This window comes from Salmo trutta, chromosome 27 (genome assembly GCF_901001165.1).
Source record: "Salmo trutta chromosome 27, fSalTru1.1, whole genome shotgun sequence".
NCBI lineage: Eukaryota > Metazoa > Chordata > Actinopteri > Salmoniformes > Salmonidae > Salmo > Salmo trutta.
In genome coordinates, this window is record NC_042983.1 from 12,118,835 (window position 1) to 12,135,102 (window position 16,268).

General features: G+C 50.1%; 2 protein-coding genes across 9 annotated transcripts in view; both read right to left on the bottom strand.

Moving 5' to 3' along the window:
• LOC115164321 (autism susceptibility gene 2 protein) overlaps positions 1–16,268 on the bottom strand; it is a 388,322-nt gene that overhangs the window by 52,237 nt on the left and 319,817 nt on the right. The window lies entirely within an intron of this gene.
• Positions 5,642–8,379, bottom strand: LOC115164323 (extensin-2-like). Of its 3 annotated transcripts, none has more exons than XM_029716692.1 (3): positions 7,556–8,379; positions 6,664–6,799; positions 5,642–6,287 (listed from the first exon to the last, which is right to left on the bottom strand). In XM_029716692.1, the coding sequence occupies exons 1-3, from the start codon at positions 7,822–7,824 to the stop codon at positions 5,736–5,738; spliced, it is 957 nt and encodes a 318-aa protein (XP_029572552.1). In that variant the 5' UTR covers positions 7,825–8,379; the 3' UTR covers positions 5,642–5,735. The 3 variants fall into 3 exon arrangements, with proteins under 3 accessions (XP_029572552.1, XP_029572551.1, XP_029572550.1); XM_029716691.1 differs by having other exon boundaries at positions 6,698–6,799; positions 6,903–8,379; XM_029716690.1 differs by having other exon boundaries at positions 6,698–8,379.

The following is a 16,268-nucleotide window of genomic DNA, read 5'->3' on the forward strand; positions in this document are numbered from 1 at the left end:
TTTTTACATTCCAACAAACGTAGTTGTTTCAACAACCAGTGTTTAGATGTAATGCTCTGTTTTGCATCCACTCTTCTCCACATGAGTCAGTAATTCATAATTACAAGGCCAAATTACAAAGGCAGTTCTTAGGCCTGCCAAAACAGGGTCTGCTTTTGGCAAAATGTTGTTGTTATCCTTATGGGTTAGCTTGGTCAAGTTAAAATTTTTCCAGAGGGCTGTTCTGTTGGCAGTTTCTGCGCCTGTGGTTGCGGTGCGCAGAGGTCATGTATAAAAAAAACTAAATCACACTCTCTTTGTTGAGGGGAACCCTGGCCACTATTAAAAAACAGACAGGGAACGAAAGAGGAGAACTGAAAAAGAGGAGAGGGGAGGAAAGGAGAGGGGGCCACCAACCAAAGGCCAGGTTTTCCAAAGGAAACAGGGAAATCTAACAATTTAAAAACAAAGGAAATTCAAGCCACATTGCTGCGAGCCAAAAGCCCTTGGACTGGGCCGCAGGAAGCCTGACCTTTGGGGCAGTCTGCTATTTGAGCCTGAGGCTTCACGGCCTTGCCTTCTCTCAGGAGAGCCGTCAGCAGGCCTTAGCTTTCCTTCTCTATTCTATTCATTAGCCATGCTTTATGATTCAGCTTCCTCTGAGCCACACAAGGGCTCCCTGAGGAAACATGCTGCCTGCCTGCTGGAGAGAAAAAAAAGAGAGAAAGAAAAACGGAGGGAGGGAGGGAGAGAAAATGCATCAAGGAGGTCATAGGCCTCAGCCGGGGCCTGCTCACAGCAGCTGTGAAATTCTCTCCTTTCCTCACCAGGCCTGGCGTGGGGAGAGCGAGAGAGAGAGAGAGAGAGAGAGAGAGAGAGAGAGAGAGAGAGAGAGAGAGAGAGAGAGGGAACGAGGCAGGTAGGCGGTGGAGGGGGGTAGGGGCGTGTAATCACACCAACGGAGTGCTAAATCCCCAAACAGCCACACGCAGCACCATAATTCCAAGATTTAGGGAATGCCAAATTATGAATTACACCACTGTTGAAGTCCCTCAACATCCCCCAGAACACGTCTGACGTATTGGCTGCATAAATCTCCTGATAATAGCGCACAGAGGGAGGGAGCGGGAAAACCAATACCCAGCATTTAGTGAGACACTTAATGTAGTGGGGCATTTCTACATCTGCTGTCACTGCAGAGAAATCTAACAAATTGTTAGCAATTGTAAAAAGCATTAAAAGCGTTTCCACTGAATTCTGCACAATGAAGCTAATGAGCTCTGGCTGTAGCTCTGTAGCGGGCTGGGTAGAAAGGTAATCAACAGAATGACCTTCAACCATGAATTTATGAAAGGCATTGATCAGTTAAGGATGTGATTTCACAAAGACAGGAAGGTCAGCAATTACCCACATTCAATTAACCTCATTTAGAAAATACTGCTGAGAGACCAATTTCCCAGTGCTTTATATCAAACGATCCATCCGGGGCGAAGCCTTACCTTTGATCTACAGCTCGTATTGCGTGCTTTGCATTCCTGAACACTGAGCTAGATATTTCCAAATGGAGGAGGGGGAGGAGGAGGTGGAGGAGGGGGAGGAGGAGGGCTATAGGTATGTGTGGTGGTTCGGGAGAAAACAAAACCATAACAAAACGCCAAACAGAGACCCAAGCAGAAACCCTACTCCCAGTCCTCGTGAAAATAATCTCTGGGTACATTTTGTACAGAATAGAACTGTAAAATCGTTTGACTGTTTAACGGCGGAATATTATAAAGAGGCTATGCTGGAGCTGTGCGAGGAATTCTGTTGTGGTCCCAAACCCACAAACTTTCACATTTGACTGTTTGTATTTCAATCATAGCAGATGCTCTTTTCCACAATGACTATCCTCCTAATCCCTTTGGGAAGCATGTAACAAACACCCATTGACCACCACAGACCAGCTATGGCCTATAACACTCCAACCAAATGCATGCAGTGGGTTTAGCTGACAAAGACATGGGAACAAACTTACTGTATTTCATCCACGGGCCGATACTGATCGATAGCGATGATGCCTTATTGCCTCTGCTCTACCTTTGAGCCTAAAGTCTGGATTCTTTTTACACAAAGCCAATCAATATGCATCCTATTCCCTGTAGTGCTGTTTGATGCATGAACCATTCAGCCATATGTTCCTCCAACATCCCCCTGTATCCTTCCCATGGTACAACCCACCTACCATCATCCATCCATGGGGAGAGGAGAGGGAAGGCAGGGCAGGGAGGGTGTGTCACTACCCTTCCTGTTCTGGCTGGACTAACACAGGTGTGGGCACTGAGCAGCCATGACATGATGCAACACTGCACATCACAGAGCATCCACTTCACAGACCATTCATTTATCAAAGCGGGAGCGGGAGCAAGAGAGATATGCGGGGGGGGGGGGGGGGGGCTCAGAGGAGGCACGCTAGCTGGCACAGACAACCAAGCTCTCAATTACACTGGCAGCCCCACTCTGTCCCTGCCCACCCGCCACCTCCCCACACACTTCTGTTAATTTGCGGCCCGGGTTGGTGTTTCATCACTGTCACCCTGCTCCGACACCTCCACTCCTCTCCTCCTCCACTGTCACCCAACGACAAACACCCCCTCAAACCTCCTCTACCCACCCTCTGGCTCCAGCCACCTCCTCCTGCCTCCTCTACCCACCCTCTGGCTCCAGCCACCTCCTCCTGCCTCCTCTACCCACCCTCTGGCTCCAGCCACCTCCTCCTGCCTCCTCTACCCACCCTCTGGCTCCAGACACCTCTTTCTGCCTCCTCTACCCACCCTCTGGCTCCATCCACCTCCTCCTGCCTCCTCTACCCACCCTCTGGCTCCAGACACCTCCTCCTGCCTCCTCTACCCACCCTCTGGCTCCAGCCACTTCCTCCTGCCTCCTCTACCCACCCTCTGGCTCCATCCACCTCCTCCTGCCTCCTCTACCCACCCTTTGGCTCCAGCCACCTCCTCCTGCCTCCTCTACCCACCCTCTGGCTCCAGCCACTTCCTCCTGCCTCCTCTACCCACCCTCTGGCTCCATCCACCTCCTCCTGCCTCCTCTACCCACCCTTTGGCTCCAGCCACCTCCTCCTGCCTTCTCTAGCCACCCTCTGGCTCCAGCCACCTCCTCCTGCCTCCTCTACCCACCCTCTGGCTCCATCCACCTCCTCCTGCCTCCTCTACCCACCCTTTGGCTCCAGCCACCTCCTCCTGCCTCCTCTACCCACCCTCTGGCTCCAGTCATCTTCCCTGACTCCTTCATCCCCCTTACAGCCGTTGTGCCATTAAGGGCTGGGACTGGATCCAAAGCCGCCACGGAGGTTGTATTTCATCTGCCATTTATGTAACAATCATGTCAGGGTAGCCATTGTTTTGATAAATATTTCCCCTCAGCAACAACCACGCATGAAGTGAAATCACTCTCTAACCCCAACCCTCTTGCTTGCTCGCCATTTGGCATACCTGGGACGAATTCATAGTAGGATTGCTGATCTCCAATCAAGTTTAAGATTTTAGATTATAATGATTAATATTACATGTACAGGGGTACCTGATCCTAGATCAGCACTCCCTACTCTTAAGATGCAGTACAGTAGCAGTAGAAACCGAAATGTCAGGCGGTGGGACTGATACAGCAGCTAACGTGAAGGTGGATCTGAGACTGCAGTGGCTGCTGCTGTGTTCAGCCACACATGGCTGGCCTGCCCGCCTGCCTGTCTGCCACCGCACTGCAACAGGGACACCAAATTAATTATCTCCCTCCTCTGATCTACGCTCGTTTGTCCTTCTTATACTCCTCCTCTGTTCCACAAACTTAATGACCTCCCGAGTGGTCGTTTATCATAAGCCCGCGAGCATTTCCCCCACACTGTCAGGCAGATAGGCAGGGTTAGCAGGGAGGGAAGGGGGGCGGGGGGCTGGAGGGAGGGAGGTAGGACGCCCCACCAGTCAGAACAGGTGTGGCGCGGCAAGATTACAGACACCCCTCCACATACACACCCAGACGTGTAAAGACAGAGACACACTCCCACATGACTGTCAACCAGGAGCCATTAGATATTGAGCCTCCCGCACCTAGAGCATAATTAACATAGTAATGCATTGCACAGAGTGACTCTGCAAAATGGAGTCGTCCCCCCTGCACACGGTGCCGTTTTCACAGCCAGCCATGAAGTGTGTGTGTTTCGAGTTTCACGTTTTTATTGTCACATGCACAAGTACAGTGAAAGGCCTTTCTTGCTTGCTCTTTCCCAACAATGCCGCAATCAATATCAGTAGCACTATAACAAATAAATACAAAAGTCAAGTGTGTCTTTGTGTGTGCGCAGGGGAGACGACTCCATGGTCTTCCTTTCCCTAGCAACAGTGGCAGGGTAAGTAAATGTGGAGAGAGAGAGAGAGAGAGAGAGAGAGAGAGAGAGGCTTGAGCTTTGTGTAAAATATTACCCTGCATCTCAGATACCACTCCCCCTTCTCCCTTTACCATCACCCCCCCCCCCCCCCACACCCCTCACCGATCTCCCCATCCCTCCCCCTTCCCCCCTTCCCTCCCTGCTGTTGATGAGCAGTTGCTAGCCCTTATCATGGCCGCCTGTCAGTTTTTTATATAAATTAGCAGCCTATCAGGGGAGTGCAAGGGCCCGTTTCATCAGCAGGAGAAGGGCAGAGGCATGGCATTAAAGCCCCATGCAGCCAGAGATAGGCAGGGTCACAAATCACAGCGGCAGCAGCCCCCACTTCTACCATCACCCTCCTGGGGCCACCGTAACCAGATAAAGAGAAATTAGGAAAACGGACATGACATATTTCACAGTACTCGGTACCTGGAGGGAAGGGGGGGAGACAAATGAAAACCTCGACCAAGGGAAGAGGAGAAAAATAAGGACTGAGGGAAATCAAATAAATCAAAAAGAAAGGAAGAAAAACTCAACTGTAAAGGCAGGAAATGACAGTCAGAGTTGCTTAAATCAGATTACCGGATTTAAATTCCCTTTGAATTAGGGAACTGGGCAAGCTATCAGTGCCAGTTAAGTGAACCTGTGCATTGATATTCCTGTTTCACATTCCAACAGAGATAAACCACTGAGAACGGCTTTCATTAAACAGCATAATGCACCGAGCCACATGCTAAATTGGCCCAATAAAGGAAAGACAGACTAAATCATCTAAGCTATCACTATCCATTTAACTCAATTAGCCCCATGCTGAATCTGAACCTAAAAGACGCAGGTAATAAAACAAGGATAATATGTGGCTAGCTAGGCTAGCTCCATCTCTAGCCATTTCACGTATAGTGAAGGGTGAGGGATCACACTGATAGAGATGCCGGGGGCGGTTCTGGGGGGGGCAGTGCCCCTGTGACAACAATTTTGGACCCACTTGTGGCCCCCCTAAATGTGGAGTATGAAATCATTTTTACATAACTAATTTTTGCTTTCGTTCTTTTTTTTACATCCGTTATTAGACGGTGGCAACGCGGAACACTAATGATTATGAACATGGTCTTTTGCCTGCTAATGCCTGCAATGCAGTGAAGAAAACGATATGACAACAATAACGTCTAATGTAACTGGCCCCTCTAACAGTACAACTGGCCCCAGTTTGGCCCCCCCCGGTCTAGAACCGTCACTGTAGAGATGGTGTTATCTACCATGCAGGGTTAAATAACGGTCAGTAGCACAGTCATCGTACTGTGATAAAAGAGTCCTGGAGGGGGCTAGCAATCACTATGGGCTAGGTGGAGGTCTGAAAGACCTGGCAGGAAGGAGATATTGCTTGGTGGGAGACGGTAGGGGAAGGGAGATATAGCCTGGTGGGAGGCGGTAGCGGAAGGGAGATATAGCCTGGTGGGAGACGGTAGGGGAAGGGAGATATAGCCTGGTGGGAGACGGTAGGGGAAGGGAGATATAGCCTGGTGGGAGACGGTAGGGGAAGGGAGATATAGCCTGGTGGGAGACGGTAGGGGAAGGGAGATATAGCCTGGTGGGAGACGGTAGGGGAAGGGAGAAATAGCCTGGTGGGAGACGGTAGGGGAAGGGAGATATAGCCTGGTGGGAGACGGTAGGGGAAGGGAGATATAGCCTGGTGGGAGACGGTAGGGGAAGGGAGATATAGCCTGGTGGGAGACAGTAGGGGAAGGGAGATATAGCCTGGTGGGAGACGGTAGGGGAAGGGAGATATAGCCTGGTGGGAGACGGTAGGGGAAGGGAGATATAGCCTGGTGGGAGACGGTAGGGGAAGGGAGATATAGCCTGGTGGGAGACGGTAGGGGAAGGGAGATATAGCCTGGTGGGAGATGGTATTGATGAAGGAGATATCGCCTGGTGGGAGACGGTAGGGGAAGGGAGATATAGCCTGGTGGGAGATGGTAGGGGAAGGGAGATATAGCCTGGTGGGAGACAGTAGGGGAAGGGAGATATAGCCTGGTGGGAGACGGTAGGGGAAGGGAGATATAGCCTGGTGGGAGATGGTAGGGGAAGGGAGATATAGCCTGGTGGGAGATGGTAGGGGAAGGGAGATATAGCCTGGTGGGAGACGGTAGGGAGGAGGGTGATATAGCCTGGTGGGAGATGGTAGGGGAAGGGAGATATAGCCTGGTGGGAGACGGTAGGGGAAGGGAGATATAGCCTGGTGGGAGACGGTAGGGGAAGGGAGATATAGCCTGGTGGGAGACGGTAGGGGAAGGGAGATATAGCCTGGTGGGAGACGGTAGGGGAAGGGAGATATAGCCTGGTGGGAGACGGTAGGGGAAGGGAGATATAGCCTGGTGGGAGACGGTAGGGGAAGGGAGATATAGCCTGGTGGGAGATGGTATTGATGAAGGAGATATCGCCTGGTGGGAGACGGTAGGGGAAGGGAGATATAGCCTGGTGGGAGATGGTAGGGGAAGGGAGATATAGCCTGGTGGGAGACGGTAGGGGAAGGGAGATATAGCCTGGTGGGAGACGGTAGGGAGGAGGGTGATATAGCCTGGTGGGAGATGGTAGGGGAAGGGAGATATAGCCTGGTGGGAGACGGTAGGGAGGAGGGTGATATAGCCTGGTGGGAGATGGTAGGGGAAGGGAGATATAGCCTGGTGGGAGACGGTAGGGGAAGGGAGATATAGCCTGGTGGGAGACGGTAGGGGAAGGGAGATATAGCCTGGTGGGAGACGGTAGGGAGGAAGGAGATATCGCCTGGTGGGAGACGGTAGGGAGGAAGGAGATATAGCCTGGTGGGAGACAGTAGGGAGGAAGGAGATATAGCCTAGTGGGAGACGGTAGGGGAAGGGAGATATAGCCTGGTGGGAGACGGTAGGGAGGAGGGTGATATAGCCTGGTGGGAGATGGTAGGGGAAGGGAGATATAGCCTGGTGGGAGACGGTAGGGAGGAGGGTGATATAGCCTGGTGGGAGACGGTAGGGGAAGGGAGATATAGCCTGGTGGGAGACGGTAGGGGAAGGGAGATATAGCCTGGTGGGAGACGGTAGGGGAAGGGAGATATAGCCTGGTGGGAGACGGTAGGGGAAGGGAGATATAGCCTGGTGGGAGACGGTAGGGGAAGGGAGATATAGCCTGGTGGGAGACGGTAGGGGAAGGGAGATATAGCCTGGTGGGAGATGGTAGGGGAAGGGAGATATAGCCTGGTGGGAGACGGTAGGAAGGAAGGAGATATCGCCTGGTGGGAGACGGTAGGGAGGAAGGAGATATCGCCTGGTGGGACACGGTAAGGAGGAAGGAGATATCGCCTGGTGGGAGACGGTAGGGAGGAAGGAGATATGGTGGGCCCTGGTGGGACCCTGGTGGGACCAGGGCCCACAGGGTCCCATTTGGGACGCAGCCATAGCCTGGCTTAACCCAGCAAGTTCAGCATGGATAGCTGGCCCACAGCACTCCAAGCCCTCCTCCTCTCCTGCTCTTTAAAGAGCCAGTGCAGACGTTTTTTTTTTATCTCATTATCTAATCATTTCTGGGTAAGAAATAAGTACCATACTGTGACTGTTTTCAATTAAACTGGTGAAATAGAAACGAAAATTGATTCTTATCAAAGAGCAATTTCTCAAGCAAGAATATTGCTAGGACTGTCTGGGATAGTGGTCTTAGTGTGGAAGTGAAAACTGAATAGCTGCTATTGGCAGAGACGTTTGGAACAGTTTTCTTATTGATCTATTAACTCCTTTACTGCCAGGCCAAAACTCCATCCCACCAAAACATTTCAAATAGCTCTTACACTAAAGGGCATTATTATAATTTTAGTAATTTTACTGTATTATTCCAACCTTATAGTGTGGAAATATATATAAAACACAGGACAATCACGTTTTTTCAATCACTGGGCCTTTATGTCAGAATCTCTCTCTCTTTCTACTGACTGACTGACAGACTGGCAGCTGAGACCAGAGATAGAGTCAGGTGGGAGGCGGGAGGCTATTATAGTCAAGGCTTGCTGGTCTCTAATTGGTTGGCTGACAGCCTTGACCAATCCCTCATCTTCCTCCTGTGTGGGTGTCTTCCTAATCTCCTAGGCTCACATCCTTTTGTTTGGTACCTTAACTGAATCCTGACAATAATTCAAATGATGTGATGAAAAATACCGTCCATGTCAAAGACTCAGGCGCATGACAACAAACTTCCCATCTGTATTCAAGACCACCATTGTTTTTACCAGCATCCTCATACTTTTTTTGAATATATTTTGTATTTTTTATTTAACCAAATCTTTTTTACATTTATTTGTTCTTTTTTTATTTAACCTTTATTAACTAGGCAAGTCAGTTAAGAACAAATTCTTATTTACAACAACGGCCTACCGGGGAACAGTGGGTTAACTGCCTTGTTCAGGGCAGAACAACAGATTTTGACCATGTCAGCACTGGGATTCAATCCAGCAACCTTTCGGTTACTGGCCCAACGCTTTAACCACTTGGCTACCTGCCGCCCAAACTACTAAGTACCACAGGATACGCTATAATAATCCACCTCTGCTGCAGCGGAGCTCCATCACCAACCACCATCCAAACAGAGACGCATATCACATGTGATGTGACATGAGCCCACTGTGACATGAGCAGCGTCCAAAATGGCACCCTATTACCTATTTAGTGCCCTACTTTTGACCAGGGCTCATAGGACTAGTAGTGCGCTATATAGGCAAAAGGGGGACCATTTGGGCACAGCCTTGATCGCCCTGCGGTGGGGAGAGGATAGCTGGAGGCAGTGTGGTTGGTAGGCAGAACCATCTCTCCTCTTACTGCAGCTTGTTAGAGGAAGGTGACTTAAAGCGCCGCTCAATAGAACTCTTGTTCACCCTGTTTTCCTTCCAACCAGAACAATGTCTAGGTGAGTCATCTAGTGAGCCTACCTCAGGCTGAAAACTAAGTTCTATTCCTCCTCCCTGACTTAAGACCACACTGACTGTAGCCGTTTTGGCTTTGACTTTGACTTGAAGGAATTCGACCCGAAAAGGGATGTTTCTATAATGCAGTGATAACAAGGCTTTGTGACCCTTCTCCTTCCCTTCCCTCCAACCCACACACAGTGTATTTCCACCAACCCAGGGAGGCTGTCTCACTAGGAGAAGAAAAGGCCTGGCTGACACCACACTGAACAGTGGTGGTAGCCCGTGGTATGCTCCTCCAAGCACTGAGGACAGCTTTAACGAGAGGAAAAATGCGTAGAGGGTGGCACATTTTCACCCGGCCGTGCCATGACGTTAACATGAATCCTTCCCCTCTCTCTTCTAACAAAATACATGTTGTGCCAGAGCAGAGCCGGGATCCAGAGCAGAGCTGAGCTGACTGTGGGTGGGTGGGGTGGGATGGGGGCCTCTGCGGAGCCAAAGCTCCACACAGACTTTAGGATCATTACCCATACTGTCCACACCCGCATCCTAGACTGACTGAGTGATACAATGTATTATATTATTAAATACATATCCTACAACCAGAAACACGAAAGAACTAGCAGTACATACAATAATACACAAGAGGGTATACTGTTTGTGAGTTTTGGCATGCCAGGATGCGGTTGCTAGGGTAGGAGACTTTAGCCGAGTCTTGGACTTTATGTTAGGGTGCTGCAGTCGTCCTGGCTAGCCAGTCGTCCTGGCTAGCGCTCCCTGACCTTTATCCTGTCAGCATGGCTCTGCACTCTCTCACACGGGTCTGCTGGAGGACCGGAGTGCGTAACAGCATCTCCCAACTGTCACAGCAGCGGAATTCAGTCAGGGATTTAGGAATCCCGCTCATATGTCAGCCACCGGCGTGAAAGTAGGCCAGGCTCTCGCAGGATCAATACAGCCACTTGTCTGACGGCTGGTGGAGAAAGGGAGGCAAAGTGGAGCAGGGAGGGAGGGGAGTGGAAAACTGAAATGGCAGCTAGGGGGCCAGGAACTGGCAACCCTGGCCAACACATACCCCCTGGCCGCCCCCTTACCCCCCTCCACTCCTCTCCAGCCCCTACCCCCCTTCACAAACAGACATGGTATGCGCTATATAAAGGAGGCTCAGACCTAAGCCCCTGTTCATGTTGGAAAGAGACGCGGCACGTTAAGTGGAATTTACTTTTAAAGCAGACACCAGGCCTCGGGTTACTGGCAGCTGAAACCCAAACTTCTCTGGGAGGCCTTGCGCCCAGGGCAGGCAGGACACCCAATGCCCAGGCAGCCCTTTAGAAATACTTCTCCCACCCACTCAGCTGTCCTTAAAAATAGATGGATGGAGAATGGAGGAGGGAGAGAAGGGGAGCAGGGGTCAGCCCACCTTTATGTTGCTTCATTACACCTCCATGTTTATGAGGGGAGAGACTTCCACCATCGCCAAACGCGGTAACACATCTACATCGTTGGTCGAGGAAGAAGAGGCCGGGCGGTGTGTTTCTGGTTTTGCGGTCGGTCAGGTGCTCATTGGTTGATGGACTTCAGTTGGTGACAAGAGGGTGGGAGCAGGGGTCAGGGTCCTAACTCCTGGGGGGGGGGGGGGGGGTGTCCAATATAGAAATGGCAGCCCAGCAACTGTGCTTTGACCCCTGTGGCGTTAGAGACATGCATCCTTTATTCCGAGTATGGCATGGCTTTTTATTGACGTCTCTCTTTTACCCGTGACTGCATAGCATGACACGACCGGGGCCCAGGCATGTCAGAGAGACAGTTTATGAGGGGAATGCTGGGGCAGACAGTAGACAGGGGGCACGTCCCAAATGGCACCCTATTCTCTCTATAGTGCACTACTTTTGACCAGGGCCCATAGGGAATAGTGTGCCATAGTGCACTACTTTTGACCAGGGCCCATAGGGAATAGGGTGCCATGGTGAACTACTTTTGACCAGGACCCATAGGGAATATGGTGCCATTCGGGATGCACAGAGTGTTGTTGGCCGGTCCCATTCCACTCCCACAAGGCACTGCATTGTGCTAGTGCTCCTCTCGTCATTGGCTCGCTCCAGATGTGTGACTTACGAAGGCTTGAGATGTATAAATACCAAAGGTGGCACATCACTGTGAATACCTGGAGCTTTGCTCTTCGGCGCTGAGCTAACCTTGGCTAAGCGCGTGCTGCTATTGACAGACCAGGGAGTCCAGGGATGTTTCTCGCCGGGCTGTTTCTCGCCAACGCGACAACTGCAGAGACCTTGTGAGAGAGCTTATGATTCAGACTTTCACACTTACTGTGTAACCTCACCCTGGTCCCTGGCTGGCATGCCCACCCTCAGTACCACACACACCTGACCTTGTGACAAAACACCGGGGACTCAATGGGGTTTCAGTTACACAGCATTCATTGTCACACGCTGAATGAGATCTATGATGCCCTCAACAACATACAGACACATATTTTTACATCCGCTGCTGATAGAGTGGCATGTACAGTAAATAATCAGATAGTTATAGATTTTAATTATAGATTCACTACCCATAAGCAGGTGGATCAGTATGATACACTCATTGACATAACTTCTAGTAGTTCTATTTCTATGGCTACACCCATAACAAACAACTCATTTTCCACAAGCATTCTTTGCTATACTGCAAAGATAGTAAACTAGTTTCCCTATCTATCAACTGTAGTCTTACACAAGCTTTGGTGGACCTCTGTGCTGGCAACCCTAGACACGGTTATGTCTGATTAGGAAGGAGCACCTGTAGAAGAATTTGGATCTGGCAACCATCAACAATCTAAACACAAATCCCTCGACAGATTCACCGGGGGAGGATGCAATGCATGCGATGCCATGGGTTTCACTTTACATTGCATCATGGGTAGAGATGATTTACAACCGACCGACCTCTTCAGGACGAAGACGCATTCAAAGTTGTCTGCTGTGCCAAGCTATGCTGAGCAATGTTCACTCCACTCCAGATGAAAATATAATGAAGCGAGTAAATGCAACTTTGTCTTACATTGCGACTCTCTCAATTATTCATGTGGAAAAGAAACAACAACAGCCAGGGAGTCTTCCCCCTCAGCACTAATCCCATTTTCCAAGGCTGCTCATGATGGCTGCACTCATTAAAATCTTTGTTCCTCTGAACTCTCGGGGTATGAGGAGTCAACTTAATGGACGGACAGAGAGAGCGAGAGAGAGCGAGAGACCGGTAACATATAAAGCACTGTAGAATATAGAGCCCCTTGGGTGTCACTTGGTCCGACTGTCTTATCTCCATTTCAGTTGAGGCTATTGGCAGGTGTACATTATGCGGTATATTGATCCTGACTGTACAGTATGGGGAAGAGGAGAGGTTGACCAGCTAATTACTCTACTGCAGCGCCAGCCGGGCCAGTCAGTCGGCTCACTCTAACAAAGCCATTTCCTGTCAATTAACCAAATGCGCCTCTTAAATGTCAACATGTTTCTTTCTCTAAAGGAAGTCTTCTCGGCCAGGCTGAGTGTTTACTATTAAGACAACGGCTGATAACTCTGTAGTGTCATTTACAAAATTACCTTTTTTTTTTAAGACCCTTAAGATAATTCTATGACAACCTTAGTCTGCAGTGCTATGAGTTCATTTCCCTGTCTCCGTTTGAGTGCTAGGATTATGTCAGTGTTTCTCAGGTGAAGCCTCTTGTCTGTTTTGTGTGGATGAGATCGATTGACGGACAAGACATTCTATAGTGTCAAGGCAACAGCCCTTCTTAATTTTCCTCACAAACAAGATGTTTCCATATTTTGTGAGAATCCTTGGATTACCAAACCCATGCTCTGGGGCCTTCATACAAACATACGGCATTCAGCGTTCACTCCACAGAATGGGAATAAAGCGGATTGGAAAGCCGCTTTTTACGGAGCACTGTTTGCATATTATCACGTCCGTTGTAGTAAGGAGGCATCTCCGTCAACGGTGGAGAGATATCCATTGTAAACAGGCCCTGGTGATAAAAGGTGCATAATCCAGCCAATGGAGCCTAAGCACATAATCCAGAATCCCCATATCCCTCTACAGAGCCCGGGTAAAATGAAACCCTGCGAGCTGCCTCAAACACAACAGAGCCAAGAACTTCCTCTACCCCCAACTCATCTCCTCTACCCTCTATCCCCATCATACAGCTCTCTCCCTCGCTCTCGCTCTGCTCACACTGCTTAAAAGCTTTAGCAGAGAGAGGGGAATTAATCAAGTGTTAAAAGCTGTGAAACTGGGCGCAGCAGGGAGGGGTGGATGGGGGGTGCTAGAGAGAGAGAGAGACCTGCTTCCAGGCATGTCTTCCTCTCCTCCTCGGGTTGTTATTCTCCTTTAACAAGGGTCCTTACAGCCTGACCTAGCTGGGATTGTTCTGGGCCAGAGTCAGGACCAGGGAGGATCCAGAACTATTGTTAGAGGAGAAGGGATGGAGGGAGAGGGAGGGATTGTAGGGAGGGAGGGAGTGAAGGAGGGACGGGAGGGAGGAAGGGAGGGAGGGAGTGAAGGAGGCAATGGAGGGACATCCCCGCCCATGCAGGCCGCCACCCACCAGTGTGACTGACAGACAGAGCAGAGCGCTGGCTGGGCTGGCAGGGTGCCAGCGGGAGCCTGGCCTTCTGGTAGTGGTGCCCTCCTCTCTCCACAGATCAATACCTCCATATGCAATTAGGGTTAGCAAAACAGATGGGCTTAAAGACTGCAACATCCACCCACCACCACTAGCTCCCCAATCCCCCAACCACAACACACTGTGGACCAAATCAGATCACCTAGCTGCCTGTTTTTCACAGATTCTACTCCTGGTATCGCCAAGGGTTCTAATTTCTTTAGAGATGATTCCATGGTGAATATAGAGCAGTAGTAGATTGGAAGTGCAGAGAGTAGTGTGAGCCTTCTGTAGTTGGTGCTGAGGCCTTCCCAAAACAGGGCCCGGCTCCTAATGGGAGAGACTTTACACCTGTGTCTCTGACAGCTACACTTGTTCTTTCAACCCCCCACTACTAACAGGTGGGATGTCCCCCCACTACTAACAGGTGGGATGTCCCCCCACTACTAACAGGTGGGATGTCCCCCCACTACTAACAGGTGGGATGTCCCCCCACAGCCATGTCATGGGCCTCTCACACACGCGCACACGCACACACATGCACATGCACACACACACACACACTGAGCCAAGCCACAGTCAGTCAGTTCTCCAGCAGCCGCGGCGCAGGACAAACCCCTGAGAGAGGCATATTCAGAGTACAGAGTGGAGAGGGGGAAGGAAAGAAAAGCGGGAAAATCTAATCTGATCAAATGAATGCCACAATAAGCACAAGTGACATGTCTTGTTTGGGGACATCCCTGTGCGGAGCCTGAAAGACCATGGACGCCTCCTCTTCTCAGCCGTGACCGACGAGCACCTTGGATGAGAGGAAAAGAGAGAGGGAGAGGAGGAGCAGAGCTGTTGTCTGAGTCAGCCCTGTAGCCAGGAGAGAGAGAGGCTCAATTATATTTCCTATCCCTCATGAGCCGCCTGGCCTCCTCTGGCACAGAGAAGCCTGAGCCTTCTCTCCCCTCCTTTTCGCTCTTCTTCTCTCCTCTCAGTTGATAAATAAATGGCAGGCCCGTCGGGGGCACGGTCTGGCCTCCCAGCACACACTGCAGCCGCCCGCCTGCATTCCCCTCACATTACCGTAGATAGACATTTTACACATTATTGTTGTTACACGGCCGTCTCTCTCGCTCTCTCTGCGCCCGGCTCAGTCACTGAGTCAAGGAGGGGAGGAGGATGGCAGGGGTGGAGAGGAGCTCGGTGGAAATGTCTGTCGAAGTCAGTGTGATTAGCAGAAATGGAACATGTTCCCCGAGCTCCCTCTCTCCATCTCTCTCTCTCTCTCTCTCCATCTCTCTCTCTCTCAGAGCAGGACTGACAGCCACGGATGCGTCAGTGACACTTGATTGCTGAGAGAGAGAGACAGAGCAAGAGAGATTGCGCAGACGGGGCATTCAACAGGAGTCAAACCTGCAGGGTCACCCTTATCTCCGCTCAGTTCCATGTCATTAGAGTAGCCTGCTGCATTTCCCGCTCTCCTGCCGTACGAAATACAACACACCCTTACTTTCCACCCGCCACAGGTAACAGACAAAGGGCAGCAGTGTGGCTCAAGGCCCCGCAAAATGGTTGTTGTTCAGTTTACATGAAAGTACATTCGTTTTATAGAGTAAATGACATACATATCACAGGTTGGTTGCACCTTAATTGGGGAGGATGGGCTCACAGTAATGGCTGGAACGGAATCAATGGAATGGGAATCAAACTCAAACACATGGTTCAATTCTCAAACCGTTCAATTCACTCCATCCCAGCCGTTATTATGAGGCGTCCTCCACTCAGCAGCCTCCTGTGATACAAATACACAAAACTGCAGTTGCGTATTTGGCACGGAGCTAAATAGGAGCAAGGAGTAAATAAGTCTTAGAAAAGTGGCACGTAACTTGAAATATCTTGTTTTTGTGTAGTTGATCCTTTTGTCCACTGTGAGTGATCTGTTTTTACAAGGGGCATCTCTGTAGAACATCACAAACACGAGAGGGAAGAAAAAAAACGTCAAACATTACAGGATGTCGGTGTGTTTTTTTTTCTCTGTCACAATTCGTTTGGGGGATCCACAAAGAAACACTACTAGAGCGTAAAACTCCATGTGGAGGACATTTTCTTTCCACCACACATCATCACTCCCCTATAGCTAAAACCCGAACCAGATGTGAAGGATCAGCGCGGATAAAAACCAGAGGAATAAAAATAAAGGGCGGAATGTTACACATTAAATATAATCAAAAAGAAACAAAAAAACGAGAGAGCGGGACACTTTAATTACTTCCCACATATCATTTGGTTTTGCTGGGGCA